General features: G+C 42.6%; 1 protein-coding gene across 3 annotated transcripts in view; it reads left to right on the top strand.

The window, feature by feature from the left end:
- The window catches only part of LOC137383216 (glutamine-rich protein 2-like), a 190,684-nt gene extending 174,462 nt beyond the window's left edge, over positions 1-16,222 (top strand). For 2 of the 3 annotated variants that reach the window (XM_068055707.1, XM_068055706.1), the window contains exons 18-21: positions 1,784-1,828; positions 3,278-3,349; positions 10,266-10,358; positions 11,160-16,222. In XM_068055707.1, the coding sequence (XP_067911808.1) occupies positions 1,784-1,828; positions 3,278-3,349; positions 10,266-10,358; positions 11,160-11,209 (260 nt within the window). In that variant the 3' untranslated portion in view covers positions 11,210-16,222. Of the gene's footprint in view, positions 1-1,783; positions 1,829-3,277; positions 3,350-9,111; positions 9,522-10,265; positions 10,359-11,159 lie in introns of those variants that run through there. The other variant, XM_068055708.1, reaches the window with a different exon arrangement.
- Positions 16,223-18,258: the final 2,036 nt, after the last annotated feature.

Below are 18,258 nucleotides of genomic sequence, written 5' to 3'. Positions count from 1 at the left end.
GACACAGAAGTAAGTGGGTTTGGACCAGGATTGGGGGAAAAAGTGGCGACGAAGACATGAATGTGGTTGGTGATGGGCTTGTCAATGGGAGAGACCATCTGACTGGAGACATTGAGGGAATGTTAGCCCCACCCCCTCACATTGGTGGGAGAAGATGGAGGGGCTTTAAATTGGTAAATATGAAAACTCCAATCTGCTGCAATGTGCAATGGGTTTGGGGCCTCCTGAGCAAGGAGAGACAGGCCAGTGATTATAAAATTTAAATCGGGCTCCATTCCTCAAATTTTGGGAAGCATTTGATTTAATGGCAGCGGGTCAGGTTTCACAGGACTTGGGGTAAACCTGGCAGCTAAAGTAAGATGGGAGTTGGCAGATCCAGCAGGGGCAAATGCTATTCCAGCACCGCTTGTGGGCCAGGAGTGCGTTACCCCCAATCTCTCAAGCAAACCTTCTGCTGTGATCTTTCTCCCTCTCCGTGATCAGCTGATTCTTCCTCTCCTTCCCACCTTGCTGCCGTACTCCGAGCCCCAACCCTACTAAAACCAAACTTCCTCGATTCCTTGGTTACAGTCTTCTACCCAAACTTTCCCATCAGCAACCGGTCAATATGAACAGCTGCTGGACTGCAACAGAGCAAAGAAAAGATACTTTGTCTTTACAAGGACTGTGCGGTGGTCACTCCTACCAATACTGTCATAGACATCTGCGACTGGTAGATTGGTGAGGATAAGGTCAAGTAGGTTTTTGCTTCTTGTTAGTTCCCTCACCACCTGCCGCAGACCCAGTCTAGCAGCTATGTCCTTCAGGACTCAGCCAGCTCGGTCAGTAGTGGTGCTACCGAGCACTCTTGATGATGGACATTGAAGTCCCCCACCCAGATAACATTCTGTGCCCTTGCCATCCTCAGCACTTCTTCCAAGTGGTGTTCAATCTGGAGGAGCACTGATTCATCAGCTGAAGGGGGTGGGGGGGGGGGGGGGTGGCGGTAGGTGGCCATCAGCAGGTGGTTTACTTGCCCATGTTTGATCTAATTCCAGAGACTTCATGGGGTCAATGTTGAGGACTCCCAGGGCCACTCCCTCCTAACTGTATACCTCTGCTGGGTCTGTCCTGCAAGTGGGACAGGACATACCCAGGGATGGTGATGGAAGAATCTGGGACACTGGCTGTAAGGTATGATTCAGTGAGTATGACTATGTCAGGCTGTTGCTTGATTTGTCTGTGGGTCATCTCTCTCCCAGTATGGCACAAGTCCCCGGATGTTAGTGAGGAGGACTTTGCAGGGTCGCCCGGGCAAGGAGTGCCTTTGTCATTTCCAGTGCCTAGGTTGGTTTCAGGTGGTCCGTGCAGATTTATTTATTCTTCTACTTTTCTGTAACAGTTTGATACAACTGAGTGGCTTGCTAGGCCATTTCAGAGGGCAATTAAGAGTCAACCACATTGCTGTGGGTCTGGATTCACATATAGTCCAGATCGGGTAAGGACAGCAGATTTCCTTCCCTGAACCAGATGGGTTTTTAAAAACAATCCATAAGTTTCATGTTCTTTATTACTGATACTCATTTTTTATTCCAAATTTATTCATTAATTGAATTTAAATTCCCCCAGCTGCAGTGGTGGGATTTGAGTTCATGTCTCCCAAGCATTAGTCCAGGCCTCTGGATTTCTAGTCCAGTAGCACTATGCTACTGTTCCTCTAAGAGTGGAACTCCTTTTAAGAGGAACTGTGTTTAATAACATTCTTTCAAATAATTTTAATTTTAATTTGGGTTATGTTTTTCAGCTGCATTGTGCCCTCTGCAACAAGGACAAGAAGTTGGAAATATAAGTAATTAAAACTTACTTGGAACTTAAATTTACAGAAAGTTTTATTCTTTTAATCAAAAATTTGGAAATGTAAATGGTGGGCAAGAGAATATTATAGAGTAGACTTTACGAATTGGCACTCCTGGCACCAAGCTTCAGCTACTGGCTTCACATATTTGGAATTTGAACATCAGGAATACAAATTGGTAAAATCTAACTTTATTTACATCTAATTCTTGGCCCTGGCAATTGAGCTCACTCTTAAAAAAAAAACATGTTAAAATGTAATGGCAAACTATCCCTTCTCGACCTGTTTGCAGCCTTTGACACGGGTTGACCACACTATCCTCCTCCAACACCTCTCCACTGTTGTCCAGCTGGAGGGACTGCACTCACCTGGTTCCATTTTTATCCATCTAATTGCAGGCAGAGAATCACCATCAATGGCTTCTCTTTCCCACCACCCCCCGCTCACACCCCCTCACACTCTTACCTCTGGTGTCTCCCAAGGATCTATCTTTGGCCCCCTTCTATTTCTCATCTACATGCTGCCCCTCAGTGATATCATCCAAAAGCACAGTGTTAGTTTCCGCATGTACGCTGACAACACCCATCTCTACCCCACCATCACCTCTCCCGACTTCTCCACTGTCTCAAACTCATCAGACTGCTTATCCGACATCTAGTAGTGAATGAGCAGAAATTTCCTCCAATGAAACATGGGGAAGACCAAAGCCATTTTCTGTTTTGTCCCTGCTATAAACTCCATTCCCTAGCTACCGTCTCCTCCCTCTCCCTGGCAACTATTTTGGGGTGAATCAAATTGTTTGCAACATTGGTGTATTTGACCACGAGATGAGCTTCCGACCACATATACACGCCATCACTAAGACCGCCTAATTCCACTTCCATAACATCATCTGACTTTGCCCTTGTCTCATCTCATCTGCTGCTGAAACCCTCATTCATGTTTTCGTTACCTCTAGACTTGACTATTCGAACACACTTCTGACTGGTCTCCCACATTCTACTCTCCATAAACTTGAGGCCATCCAAAACTCTGCTGCCCATTTCTTAACTCACACCAAGTCCCATCACCCCTGTACTCGCTGACCTACATTGGCTCCTGGTCAAGCAGTGTCTTGATTTTAAAGTTCTCATCCTTGATTTCACTTCCCTCCATGGCCTCGTTGCTCACTATCTCTGTAATCCCCTCCAGGCCTACAACCCTCCAAGATATCTGCGCTCCTCTAACTCTGGCCTTTTGGGCATCCCTGGTTTTAATCACTACCATATCCAATCACTCTATAAATACAAGTTGTTCTTTTTTAAAATACATTGTAGCAATTACCAATCTACTAAAATGGCTGATTTATATTAGCAAGCTGCATATATAGTGTATGTATAGCCTGTCATATGAGGCCAATCTTCATTTGTTTACATATTTTTAATTTTGGTTACTGTTTTACAGATATGCTAATGCAACATCCAGAATCTCCATGTCCGAAGCCTCCAGACCAAGATGCTTTGAGTCGATGCCCAGGTCTTTCTTAGTCTTTTGGAAAAGAGTACAAGTTTTAAACAAAAGTCTGCTGGCAGTTGAACAATGGACAGGAGAATATTAATTAAATCAGAACCCAGTTCCTGGAAGTCAAGTGCAATCATAAAACACACTACCTTTTTTTCCTCATTACTGTATATTAAGTTATTTTGTATGATATCTGCAGTTTCAAAGATGCACAAGTTTTAAAGTGTTCCTATTTCCCCAATACAGTTAATGCCAGAGCCATTCTGATCTATTTTATTGCAAATCTATAGGAGATTTTAATATTAGCATTTATAAAATAGCAAAGTGTCATGCAGGCCCCCACCTGCCAAGAATGAGGCATATTAATTTTGCCACCTGGATATTAAATTTCAAATCATTGCCGGGAAGAAGAGAAGGCCTGTTACATGGACTGCCAGACCTTGGCTGGAAAAAACATTTACATAATAACAGACATTGAAGGCAGGAAAACGCATTCCGTTCCCTGCTAAGATGATACAATACACAGAGCCAAGAAGTGGTCAGACCAGTTAGTCACATGACTAACCTGCTTGGCAACCTGCGGGTTTCTGAATTGTACTGAGAATTTTGAACTGAGAGCCAGCAGAAAGCAGAATGCTCTCGGACTGAAGAAGACCTCCTGTCTGTCTGCCTGCTCCCATCTCTTTCTCACAAGCCTCTGAATCCACTGAAGACACAAGAACCCCAAGAGAGAAAAGTCTCTGACAGCGAACAAGGTTTAAGAAGAATATTGGGCCCCAATGAAAAGCAAGATCTACCTCCAATCAAGGACTCGACAGTGAGCTTGAACAACCTTAGCACCAACTCTTCAAATATTGCCTCAAACCTTTCCACTTTATTTTTCTTCTGCTCTTTTCTGTCTCTATTTGCCTGTGTGTATCACGTATGCAAGCTAGCTTGGGCGCGTCTTGTATCCTTAGGCGTCAATCGAATTAGAGTTTAAGTTTAATAAATTTAAACTTTTCTTCTTTAAACCTAAGAAAGCCTGTTTGTGCTGGTTTCTTTGGTTTATAATTGGAAAGTGGTGAACAAGGATTCACCAAGGGGGAGCTGAAAACACGGTGTGTTTAAAATTAAACCCTGTTGCGGTAAGACCAGGTGAAGGCTGAAAGGAAACCTCAGACCTCTTTCTTACCGGGTCATAATAGAAATTTGGGTGCTAGTGTCTGGAATTGAACCACAGACAAATGAGAGAAATTGGAAGCGGGAAGCCAAATTGTTCCCAATCAAAAAAAAGGAGCAAGATTTCAATACAGATTTTTTTTGTGGTTGTCTGTGATTGAATACTAACATGTCTGTGACTGAAGCTAGTAGCTGTCCAAGCCAGGGTGAAGCAACTTGGGATAAGTTAAAAGCACTGTCTATGGAGGAGTTGAGAAAAATGGCTGAGCAGTGTGGCAAAGCTAGGAAATCTGAACTCCTAAGGCTAGTGGCCAACCATTTTTCTCTTGAATCTGAAGATGCAGAAACAGGGTTAGAAGTAGACCCAGACAGGGTACTGCTAGCAAAGATACAATTAGAACAGAGGAAACTTGAATTTGTGGAAAGAGAGAGGGAGAAAGAAAGAGCCTTCCAGAAGGAGCGTGAAGAAAATGAAAGACGGGAGAAGGAACGAGAGAGAGAGAAAAAATATTCCAGGAAGAAGGCGAAGAAAGAGCTGAAGTGGCTTGAGTTAACTAGGGGGCGACAGAGTAACCCCAGTGAAAGCATGGCCAAGATGGAGGACCGTAATTCAGGGCTGGGTACAGAATTATTAAAACTAGCTCAATTAATTCCAAACTTCAATGAGAAAGATGTGGAAGAATTTTTTGAGTCCTTTGAGAAACTGGCAAGGCAGCTAAAATGGCTAGCTGAGACCTGACCTCTTTTATTGCAAAGCAAGATAACTGGAAAAGCCCATGAGGTTTATTCCCTGTTGCCAGATGAGAGTTCATCAAATTATGAACTGACAAAAAGTGCTATCCTTGGGGCATATGAATTAGTACCGTAAGCCTATCGCCAAAAGTTTAGAACCCTTAAGAAGCAAGCTAATCAAACTTATCTGGAGTTTGAAAGAAGTAAGCAGCTGGCTTTTGACCAGTGGCTGAGGGCTCTTAAAGTACAGCTCAGCTAGGGAAGTAATCCTGTTAGAGGAAATTAAAAACTCTCTCCCATTCTTCATAAAGTACCATGTAGAGGAGCAGCAGGTCCAGAGAGCCTGGCAAGTGGCTGGTCTGGCCAAAGAGTTTGCTTTAATTTATAAGTCTGTTTCCCAGGGGAGAACCTTTCCTAGTCACCTGCACAAATCCGAGAGGGACAAAGGGTGGGAAGGTGATAGGAGCCAAAGCAGTCCTGGGAGAGAAAGGAAAGCAGTAGACAAGGGGGCCCTCCTCTAGCCAAAAAGGAAGGTGCTGTGAGCAAGAGTGAAACCCGGAGACCTGTGTGCTTCCATTGTAATAAAGTAGGGCATTTAAGAGCTGACTGCTGGAAACTAAAGGGAAAACCGGTAGGGTTAATCAGGGCACAACCACTCAGTGAAGAAGTGAAACTGATGGAAAGCACAGCAGAACAAGCTGTGGCTTTACCTGCAGTAAGACCCAGGAAGCTTAGGGCTGCAAGTGCAGGAAAACTTAATAGGATTCCTGAGGTTATCAGGATTTAGTGTCTGAAGGGAAAGTAACCCCATATCCCTCGAGTGGGGCAAGCAAGCCCATAATGATTCTCAGGGTCACAGGGGCAACTAGATCCCTTTTAGTGGGAAAAGGCCCGACCTTTCTCCCAGAGAGTGCAGTGAACATCAGAATGGTGGTGAATGGTATTGGAGGGCAGTGTATGCCTGTACCTGTGTACTGGGTGCACCTAGAGTGTGACCTAGTTTTGGGACTGATGACTGTTGGGATTGTCCCTAGTTTGCCTGTGGACAGGGTTGACCTGCTCCTAGGTAATGATCTGGCGGGGGTGAAGGTGGTAGCCCCCCAGTAGTGAAAGAAAGACTGCAGGAGGTCAGAGAGACGGGGCAGTGGCAGGAGAGGGACCCCTGCAGTTTCCCTGAATGTTTAGTGGATCAGGCCATGATCAAACCAGCTCCCCCAGAGGATACTGAATTAGCCCTGCAGGCAGATGACCAGGTCTGTCTGTCTGAGTCTTTCTTTGGAAAGTTAGGAGACCCAGGGAATGAATTAAATGGATTTTCCCTAGCTGTGTGTCAGCGAGCTGACCCAGTATTGTGAGAGTTAGCACAGGCTGCCCAGTCTGAAACTGAAGCAGAGGGAGTCCCTGATTACTACTATTTAAAGAATGAGGTACTGATGAGGAAATGGAGTTCTCCTCACAGACCTGAGGTCAAGGAATGGGCAGCAGTTCACCAGTTAGTGGTGCCGCAGAGGTACCGGAGAGATATTAAGAAGGGCCCACAAGACTACAGTGGCTGTACATGCCGGTATACGAAAGACCAAAACCCACATAAGACAGCAGTTTGACTGGCCAAAGATGTAGTGGAGTATTGCAGGAGTTGCCACAAGTGCCAGATTGAGGGGAAACCCCAACCTACAGTGAAACCTGCACCCCTAAGTCCTGTACCGGCGTTAGAAGGACCCTCCAGCAGAGGGCTGGTGAACTGAAAGGGACCTCTGCCGAGAACAAAAGGCGACTGGCAGGCACAAGGCCTGCAAAAGGTTAAACAGGGAAGGGGAAAAAGCGACCAGGAGGGTAGGTTAAAGGAAGTCTGGGAGGAATCCCAGCTGAAAACCTCTATTGTCTGGTCAGCCAACCCCAAAAAATGTGAAAAGTTAGACCCCACATCCTCCTACGTAAATGCAGACACTAGAAGCACCCCACCAGAGTTGCTAACAACATTTACAGGAACCTGCAAAGATAAAGAAAGGGGGCAGAGAAACCGTGAGGATGATGCCTCACCTATTCAAAGTGCCACAGGGGAATGCAGTAGAGTCTGCACAAGTACCTGGAGGCAGAAGTGTCCTCTAGGACAAAAGGGAGGTTAGCAAAGGATCTTCTGTCACAGTCAGAAAAAGAAAACCACCCATCCCCTTAAACTCAAAAGCCTTTGCATAATTCAGCAAAGTACTGAAAGAGAGATTAGGATAGACCCACCCACTACTGACTCTCTTGGGGAAAAGACTCCAACTTAGGGCTAATTAAATCTGCCCCTTGGCAGACCTCAGCAGGAACAAAGGCCCGAGACAGTCATGGAAAGGGCGAACTGTAGAAAACTTTCCCCAAAGAACCACATGTTTACTGGGATGCCAAAAAGGAGGCAATTAAAGCAGCACTGGCACCAAGAAAAGACAGGCAATTTTAATAAGCTTTGGGATTAATGAATGAATGGAAATGAATGAGAGAAATGCATTTTTTTTCTGTATGTTATATTTTCTGTCAACCCTTTTAATGAACGGTGCTTTTCTCAAATCACATTTCATTCCTGTGGGTGTGGAGGTGTCAAGCAGGCCCCCACCTGCCAAGAATGAGGCATATTAATTACACCACCTGGATATTAAATTTCAGTTCTTTACTGGGAAGAAGAGAAGGCCTTTTACAAGGACTGCCAGACCTTGGCTGGAAAATGAATTTACCTACCAACAGACATTGAAGGCAGGGAAGCACATTCCATTCCCTGCTAAGATGATGAAATACACAGAGCCAAGACGTGTTCAGACCAGTTAGTCACATGACTAACCTGCTTGGCAACCTGCGGGTTTCTGAATTGTACAGTTTTGATCTGAGAGCCAGCAGAAAGCAGAATGCTCCTGGACTGAAGAAGACCTCCTGTCTGTCTGCCTGCTCCCATCTCTTTCTCACAAGCCTCTGAATCCACTGAAGACACAAAAACCCCAAGAGAGAAAAGTCTCCAACAGCAAACAAAGTTTAAGAAGAATACTGGGCCCCAGTGAAAAGCAAGATCTACCTATAATCAAGGACACTACAGTGAGCTTGAAGAACCTTAATGACAACTGTTCAGATATTGCCTCAAACCTTTCCACTTTATTTTCCTTCTGCTCTTTTCTGTCTCTATTTGAATACATGTATCGCGTATGTCTGCTAGCGTGGGCGTGTCGTGTATCCGTAGGTGTTACCCGAATTAGAGTTTAAGTTCAATAAATTTCAACTTTTCTTCTTTAAACCTACGAAAGCCTGTTTGTTCTGGTTTCTTTGCTTAATAATTGGAAAGCGGTGAACAAGGATTCACCAAGGGGGAGCTAAAAACAGTGTTTAAAATTAAACCCTGTTGCGGTAAAGGTGAAGGCTGAAAGGGAACCCTAGACCTCATTCTCACCGGGTCGTAACAAAAGTATTATAATATCTGGCTTGTGTAGTATTTGCATGTTAGAAGATTGAAACATTTCAGACCAATTTTTAGTGCTGTACAGATAAAATAGTCATTTGGCAAAACATGGGGATTAGAATGTTAAGATGGTTTCTGTTTAAGGAATAATACATAATAGATTGAAACTCCTTGTGTGTATTTTTGACTTAGAATGAAAATGTAAAACAGGTGATATTGATTCAGCCACCCATTATACCAGATTTTCATTTCCATGCCTTCAGTGTATATTGTGATTCTGAATCAATATCACCCTTTTGACCTAAGGTCCTAATTACCCTCAAGGAGTTTTAAACGTCAGATGAACCTCAAGATTTGTTGATTTAATTCCTGCCTATGTATTTATTTACAATATATAACATATGGAGTTTTTGTGAGTATGTATGAATAATATTTAAAAACATGTGTTTTGTTTTGTCAGTCTCAGGTGAAGTGGGATTCTGATACTTGTGCAATTCAGAATATTGTGGGCAAAATAACAACTTTAAAAGCTGGAATATGGAATTTGTTAAGTAACATTTAAAGCCAACAATATTTGAGAATTATTTTAAAGATATATTCATGAAGCCACTGTAAAATAAAGGTTTTCCTTTCTATTTCACTAACTGAGATGTAAAATTAAAACCACTGGACCTCGCGTGGGGCTGGAGCAGGGGGTCTTTAACCTCATGCACCCAGCAGAATAGGGCAGATGAGCTGTTAAAATGCCCAAGTTATTTAACCACCAGTAATCCACTTAGATCCCACCATTTTCGATTTTAACAAACATCTGAACAGGCAGCTAAAATGGACTGGTGGAGCATTTCCTTCTTCAGAAATATAAATTTTTCAAGTGGTTGATTCTTCTTTGGGGGGCAGGGGGGTGTGGGTTCTATGAAATCTTTCCTGATCCATATTTTAGCAAATCTTTGTAGTTAAGTTGCTTCCTGAACCAATAAGAGAAATATGACTTTTGATTTCTTCTTGCTTGAGGCAAATTTAATATACCACCCACAGATTTAATTTAATATTTTATCAATATATTTATACCTGCAATACCTGTCCTTCAATCATACAGTGATGTAGTCTTCAGTTATTATATCTCCATGTGTTTTAGTATCCAGCTGTTTGTGTAATATCCCTTAACTCTGTGAAATACAGCAGTGTTATGCCGTAGGTCAGCTACAATGCTTTTATTGTTTTACCTTCTACATACTGAACAAAATCTGCATGAGTTAAATGAACTCACAATAAATCCCTGAATGAGTGAGTGAAAGCTTGGATTGCTATCTTGCAATTCAGGTGATGCATGTAAATAATGTCATGTGAATCACTTAGTTTACAGCTTTTTAAATAGGGCAAGTGATTTGTCATTGTCTGATCTCAACTAAGTCTGAGTCTAGTTATGTAAAATTGTGATAGTTGAACACTGTTCTGCATATCGTAAGTGTATAAGTTAGCAGAATATTGCCAAATCATACCCTATTTATAATTAATTTTAATTATGATTTATTACAGCTGTTCCATACATTTTAATCATTCAAATTATTATATATGTAGAAAAAAATAACAATTCATCATGTTGGTTACTTTAAGGAAGAGGTCCAGTGAAAGTATTTTGCCCTGCTCAGAATGCAGTTGACGAAGCTGCTCGTCCAGTCACGAGCAATTGCAATACGAAACAAACTGGTGAGTCTGTCATTTCTTTCAACAAATAATTAAACCAGTTCAAGCGTATACATCTTCCCATCAAAACCCAATGCTGCTTACCATCATACGGTTCAGAAATAGAATCTGGTTGCACTGGAATTATAAAACTTCAGGTCATTTTTATTTGGTGTAACATAACATCACATTTTTTCTTCAATGGCACCGCGCATAGAGGTTACCCCTCTACCCCTAATTTGTGATCTACCCAAGATGTAATGGCACTATGAACAAGAGTCAATTAGCAGCTTCTACTCACAGCAGACTCTGGGCATTTTCAAAGCTACATGACGCATGTAAAGTGGAGAAAGCTAAACTCTGCTGATGGCCCTTTTTCCCTATAATTTTGCATTGATGTAAATGTATAGGGATATTTTGTGAAGCTACTGTATGTTTCGATTATACGATCAGTATGCTTGTTAGAGAATACGTTTTGGGTGTTGGTATGGCTGAACGTGCACTGGAAGCAATTTAAGGGCTGAGGCACTTGGACTGGGGATGACATGGGGTGCACTTGCCGACTGCAGTTACTATCCTTGTCTGGCTTTATTTAACTGCAAATAGTAACCAGCTCTGAAGCAAACTATTTATCTATATAAGTACCACAATGGAAAGGTTGGACTGTGCTTAGTTTTTGACAGAAAATGTATAAAGATGTTTATAACTACTGTATTAAAAGACTGATCAGGATTGGGAGTAACTTTAATTCAGATTTTGTATTAGTGCATAATATACTTGCGATGGCTTTCAGTAGTAATCTTTATTTCTGGTGACATTTTTCAGCTTCTCCTGCCCGTGTGACAGATGCACCAAGTTCAGTGCTGCCTCAGTAAGAGACTTGTATAATCAATGCTCAGGTGTTCAATAATTAAAGGACTATGAGTTATAATCAAGAGTTTTCTCCTATTTGAACAGTGGAACTGAAGAAAAGTAAATACACCTTCACTTCCATAACCAAATAAACTATAGGGTTTTCACCCAGAAGAGCATTTTCACCATTAACACTGCAATGGTTATCAATATTCCATTTAATTGTAACAGTCTGGGATCAATATAACCTGGCTGGCATCATGTTCAGAAATTAATAAAAAATCTACATAGCTGGAAAGAAGCAGAGCTACTTTTGGTCTGTAGGTCATGGGGTTTACTTTCCTGATCAGTAACACTATTTCTTTTCCTTTTCCTGAAAACTGAGTATGTTAGAGGACACATTTGTATTTGAATACACCAGTCAGTGGTTTAAGTTTGTCATATTGTTACAGATGTCTCCTTCAAAACTCTCCAACTAACAGGAGAAGCCTTCATTTGATTTTTTAAAAAATTGCACTCTCCTCAGAAACCAATTCTTCTTCATCCTATGTTCCTATTAATGACATCAAGGGATATGGGGATAACACAGGAAAGTGGTGTTCAGGTAAATGATCAGCCATGATCTAATTGAATGGCAGAGCAGGCTCGATGGGCTGAATGGCCTACTCCTGTTCCTGTGTTCCTATGTTCATTCCTTCATGCAAACATTATTAACCTAATTTCAGGTATTTGAATCTAAGGACATTTCCATAAATATATACAGAACTCCTAGTTCAAACTTCACAAAATCCCAAGCTACAAAAACAAACCCATGACTGTGCTGCCAGGCAGAGTGGAACAGGGTTAATACAGTTACTTGCTTATGTTTCAGAGCAGTGAGATAACAACTTGTTTGAGCTGGAATGCACCCTCAGTATGTTGAGACCTAAAGATATTACATACACCTTTTAAAGAAAGATGAGGGAAAACAACATACCTACTGGTTTTAACTTTCTGGCACCTTCTACCCTGTGTAGTAGCATTCAGTCTCTGCTCACGATCTCCCTTGTCAGCACAGTCAGATCAGGAACTCATATTAGGGGTCACCACATGCATGAACTCAGTCCCAGCACACCTCTTCAAGACTTTCATTCTTCCCATTTATGCTGTTACTTTCCCTTTCCTTTCTCGTTTTTTAAAAAACATTTTTGTTTCTCTTAGTATCTTCCAACTTTCATTGTGTATTTCTATTATTTGGCTGTTGTGTTTTACAGAAGATTTTCAAGGACATCTCAGTGCAATGTTTTTAAGTATTAGTCACTGATAGATTTTTACAAGTAACTAATAGAGCTAACTTTGGTGATAATTATGTATTTATAGAATGAAAGTGTTAATTAATCTGGTCTGTGATATGGCAAGAACAGTTTTTAATACTTTGTAAGGAGGAGGGGGGTTATTTTCAATACAGAATGCCCCTCCTTCCTCTTTTTATGTATTCAAATGAGCCTTTCAGAACTCTCTTAACTGGTACGAGTGTCATCATTTTAATTTTATTTTTCATTGTACTTTTCTGACAAGTCATTCTGATTCATTCAACCACTGCATACAAATCTTAATTGCTGTCTTCACGAGAAATGTTGCCAGCTACACTGCCCTTTTAAGGAATTTGTGTCCTGGACAGTTCGGGTGATCTTATTCCAATTCTGTTCTGGAATCTGACCTTAATTTGGCAACAGTAGCTCCTTTGGTTCCCATACCATTTACAGACCACTCCTTTGTTAGACAGAGTTCAAATCCCTTCCAGTGATCCTTGGGCTCATTATGAATAATGTTCTGCAAATTTTTATTGAGTTTATTCAGGGTTCAAAGCTCTTGTGCCTTAATATACTTATCCCATTTGGGAAGCATGATGCTCTGGCTGCTATAATTGTACCAACCCCACGCAACCTGCATTTTCACACTGGCCCATATCAGCTCCTGAGTTTAAAATACACATTGCATGAGATGGATTCTTCCCAGGGCTCAGATATGATCACCATTGCTTTTGCTGTCTTCTATTTTCATGCAGCTACTTAAATGTGATGCCTGAGCACCACAATTTTTTTCCTCCACTGTTAGGTAGTTCTGGATAGGAGAAACTCAAAGTTTGATTCTTTTCGGCGTGTAGAATCTTGAGGTTCAGGTCAATAGAGAGACACTGTTCTACTCTCACGTCAGATACAGAATTGAGTATGGGCAAGGAACATTTAGAGTCATAGAGTCATACAGCATAGAAACAGGCCCTTCAGCCCACCGTGTCCATGCCGACCATAATGCCTATCTATACTAATCCCACCTGCCTGCATTAATTCCATATCCCTCTATGCCTTGTTCATTCAAGTGCCTGTCCAGATGCCTCTTAAATGTTGCTACTGTTCCTGCCTCCACCACCTCCTCAGGCAGCTCATTCCAGATACCCACTATTTTTTGTGTGAAAAATTTACCCCTTTGATCCCCTTTAAACCTCCTCCCTCTCACCTTAAATCTCTGCCCTCTAGTTTTAGTCACCCCTACCATGGGAAACATACTCTGGCTATCTACCCTATCTATGCCTCTCATCATTTTATATACATCTATCATGTCCCTTCTCAGCCTCCTTCACTCCAGGTAAAACAGACCCAGCCTATCCAATCTCTCTTTATAACTTAAGCCCTCCAAACCAGGCAACATCCTTGTGAATCTTTTCTACACCCTCTCCAGCTTAATCACATCTTTCCTGTAGTGCGGCGACCAGAACTGCACACAGTACTCCAAATGCGGCCTAACTAACCTCATGTACAACTGTAACATGATGTCCCAACTCTTGTACTCAATGCCTCAACCAATGAAGGCAAGCATGCCATACGCCTTCTTCACCACCCTGTCTACCTGTGTTGCCACTTTCAGGGAACTATGTACTTGCACCCCAAGGTCTCTCTGCTCAACAACACTCCCAAGGGCCCTGCCATTCACTGTATATTACCTGCCCTGGTTTAACTTCCCAAAATGCATCACTTCACACTTGTCTGCATTAAATTCCATTTGCCAATCCCTTGCCCACTTTCCCAGTTGATCTATATCCTGTTGTAACCTTAGACAACCTCCTTCACTGTCCACTATACCACTAATTTTGGTCTCATCTGCAAACTTACTAATCATGCCCCTTACATTCACATCCAAGTCATTAATATATATGACAAACAACAGAGGGCCCAGCACCGATCCCTGCTGCACACCACTGGTCACTGGCCTCCAATCTGAAAAACAACCCTCCACTACCACTCTCTGCCTCCTATCACCAAGCTAATTTTGTATCCAATTTGCTAACACACCCTGGATCCCATGTGTTCGAACCTTCTGGACCAGCTTACCATGTGGGACCTTGTCAAAAGCCTTGTTAAAGTCCACGTAGACAACGTCCATCACCCTGCCCGCGTCAATCCCCTTGGTCACCTCCTCGAAAAACTCAGTCAAATTCGTGAGACATGATTTCCCACACACAAAGCCATTCCCTAATCAGACCATGCCTTTCCAGAAGCATATAAATCCTGTCTCTCAGAATCCCTTCCAATAACTTTCCCACCACTGATGTAAGGCCTGTAGTTCCCTGGCTTATCCCTGCTGCCCTTCTTAAATAAAGGCACAACATTAGCTATCCTCCAGTCTTCTGGTACCTCACCCGTGGCTAATGATGATACAAAAAATCTCTGCCAGGGCCCCAGCAATCTCCTCCCTTGCTTTCCATAGGATACACCTGGTCGGGCCCTGGGGATTTATCCACCTTAATGTGCTTCAAAACCTCCAACACAGTGGTGCAGTGGTTAGCACCGCAGCCTCACAGCTCCAGGGACCTGGGTTCAATTTTGGTTACTGCCTGTGCGGAGTTTGCAAATTCTCCCTGTGACCGCGTGGGTTTTTGCCGGGTGCTCTGGTTTCCTCCCACTGCCAAAGACTTGCAGGTGATAGGTAAATTGGTCATTGTAAATTGCCCCTAGTGTAGGTAGGGAATATGGGATTACTGTAGGGTTAGTATAAATGGGTGGTTCTTGGTTGGCACAGACTCAGTGGGCCGAAGGGCCTGTTTCAGTGCTGTATCTCTAAATAAATAAATAACACCTCCTCCTTTGTAATGTTGATATACTCCAGGATATTGCTGTTCCCTTCCTTGAACTCAGCAGCTTCCATGACCTTCTCCACGGTAAATACGGACGAAATATTCATTTAAGACCTCGCCCATTTCCCGTGGCTCCACACATAGATTGCCACACTGATCCTTAAGGGGACCTACTCTCTCTCTAGCTACCCTTTTACTCTTAATATACTTATAGAATCTTTTAGGATACTCCTTTATCTTATCCGCCAGGGAAATCTCATGGCCCCTTTTTGCCCTCCTAATTTCTTTCTTAAGTGTAGACCATTTGCAAGACCATTCCCTAAAAAATGGACCAGTCATGTTATGTTCCACAGTGGATTGCATGGCAGTTGAGAAGACATCTAGTTTTTCCCATATAACTACCAGCATTTGTCAGAAATGAGCCCAACCTTGGTTCAGTTGTCAGTCTGCCATCAGTTGATACCAGTAATGATTGAGTTACCAGACAATCCATTTTGCCGACTGATGTTTGTCACCTCTGACTTCTGACACAGCTAGAATAGATTCAGAATAGATTTTGATTCAAGATGACCCCAGTACTAAGCTCCAACAAGGGAGTTCAGGCTGCAGAGCCTGCCCATCCACATCAGTTTACTTCTGAGACAGAGTAAGATGTCAGGTGAGGAACCTCCTCTGAGGAATTTCCTTAAAGACTCATTTAGTGCAACATCCTCAGCCATTGAAAGTGTGCTGCAACATAAGGCTTGTTTAATAAAAGTGGGAACTTTCTGTCATGCACATGTCACATCTCCAACCCTACACAGGCTATATAGAGCTTTAACCCTGAGTATTTCTTTAATAATGAAACTATTTTCACTGCATTAGTATGAGAGTTTGAAAGGCATAAGTTGTGTAATAATGTAACAAATGGTATCTGTGATTATGATGGATTAGACAATGTTGTATCTCGACTAAAATGAAACAATAAAGAGTGGCTTTAAGCCTTCAATCTCTGCAATGCCTGTTTTATCTTTACTACCCTTATCACAACATAGCACACACTGAAGCTGTTGTTGCAGCAAAATGATTGCTTTTAACATTCTTTTGATAGAACAAGAGGATATCATACATTCTGAAGCACAATGAGTTTAAATGTTCGTCCCTAATCCAAAGAATGAGGAGAGGCAACATAAACTAAATGGTACAATTTTAAAGCAGATGCAGGAACAAAGAGACCTGGGAGTTCACGTACACAAATCTTTGAAGATGGCAGGACAAGTTGATAAGCTATTTAAAAAAAATCATATGGGATCCTTGGCTTTATAAATCAAGGCATAGAGCATAAAAGCAAGGAAGTTACAATAAACCTTTTATAAATCACTGGCTGGGCCTCAGATGGAGTATTGTGTCCATTTCTAGGCGCCACCCTAGGATGTCAAGGCCAAGGAGATGGTACAGATGAGATTTACACCAGGGATAAGGGAATTCAGTTATGTGGAGAGACTGGAGACACTGGGATTGTTATTCTTAAAGCAGAGAATTATTAAGAGGATATTTAACAGAGGTGTTAAAAATAATGAGGGGTTTTGATAGGGTAAATAAGGAGAAACAGTTTCCACTGGTGGTGGGGGCGGTAACCAGAGGCCACAGAATTAAGGTAAGTGGCAAAAGAACCAGGGGAAGGTGAGAAGAAATTCTTTTAAGCAGCGAGTTGTTATAATCTGGAAGGCACCGCCTCAAAAGGTGGTGGGAGCACATTCAATAGTAACTTCCAAAAGAGAATTGGATAAATACTTAAAATGGAAAAAACAAGATCATGATCTGGCACTTGCATTATGGCCTCCTTCTGCGCTATATGATTCTATGATTGTTAAGCTATGTGCTAATTCGGTCAATTCAGTTTGGCTCAAGCTTTTGGGCAAATGCACTTTTTGAGATTTCCCATACACTTTTCACTGTTCCGAACAAGTCATGCATGTTGGTACCTTGTCTAAACAAACCACAACAATCAACAACATGTGGGAAAAAATTCTGTTCCACTGTCTCCTGAGAAATTGTTGAAAATGCATTGGGCTGAATTTAAGTGCGCACTGCAATTCATGGCGCCGCGCTCTTCGGTCGGCGGTCTTCAGGTGCGGATGCGCCATCGCTGAGCCCCCATGATATTTCACATGGGAGCTCATTTAAATGGAGGGGCGGAGCAGCTGCCCCCTGATGATAGAGAGGGGGGGTGGCCGGTGAGTCCCCAACAATGGCATCTAGCGCCACCCGCACAGGCGCCGACGCCATTTTTAAAAGGTTTCACGCCCTGACAGCTGCTTTCAAATTTGAAAGAATACATCACTTTTTATGTCAATAAAAACAGTTAATGAAACATCAAAGCCCTTCCTCCACCACCTCACCCCCAATAATGAAAAAATATATTTACTCCTTCTCACCATCCCCTCAGCCAATGGAAACAGTTTTAACCACTCTCCCCACCTCTCGCCCTGAGAATTTCATTCCTCCTCCCTCTCCCCACCAGTGTCACGCCTCAGAACGCCTAACGGAGTTCAGAAGGCACGGAATTTGCAGACGGTGGATGGAATATAGGCGTGGGACGGCTGCCAGGACAAGGTAAGTTAATTTGCGTGCATTAACTTTCATTGCCATATTAAAATGTAGGTCCCGCTGCTCGGCAGCAGGGGGCAGCACCAAGGCCAGCGGGACCTGCTTGGCGTCGGGTATCATGGCAGGCCTCTCCTGGAAGAATTTTCCAGGCCCCCCGCCACGACCCCCAACGCCGGAGGCCTCATAAAACTCAGCCCACTATGTTTGGATTTACTGAAGTTCAGTTAGTTTCAATGATCAGTCTGCTGTGAACCATTTTCATGTTGCTTAAGGATATATATTAACATGATGTGGATTTTCAGGGCTCCTCATATATTTTGATCAAGTGGGTCTGACACTTTAAATCCCCTTGCAGCACCTCACATCATCATA

Source organism: Heterodontus francisci, chromosome 24, assembly GCF_036365525.1.
Source record: "Heterodontus francisci isolate sHetFra1 chromosome 24, sHetFra1.hap1, whole genome shotgun sequence".
NCBI lineage: Eukaryota > Metazoa > Chordata > Chondrichthyes > Heterodontiformes > Heterodontidae > Heterodontus > Heterodontus francisci.
Note: the sequence above shows the minus strand (reverse complement) of the source record. Positions and strands in the feature narration are given on the sequence as shown.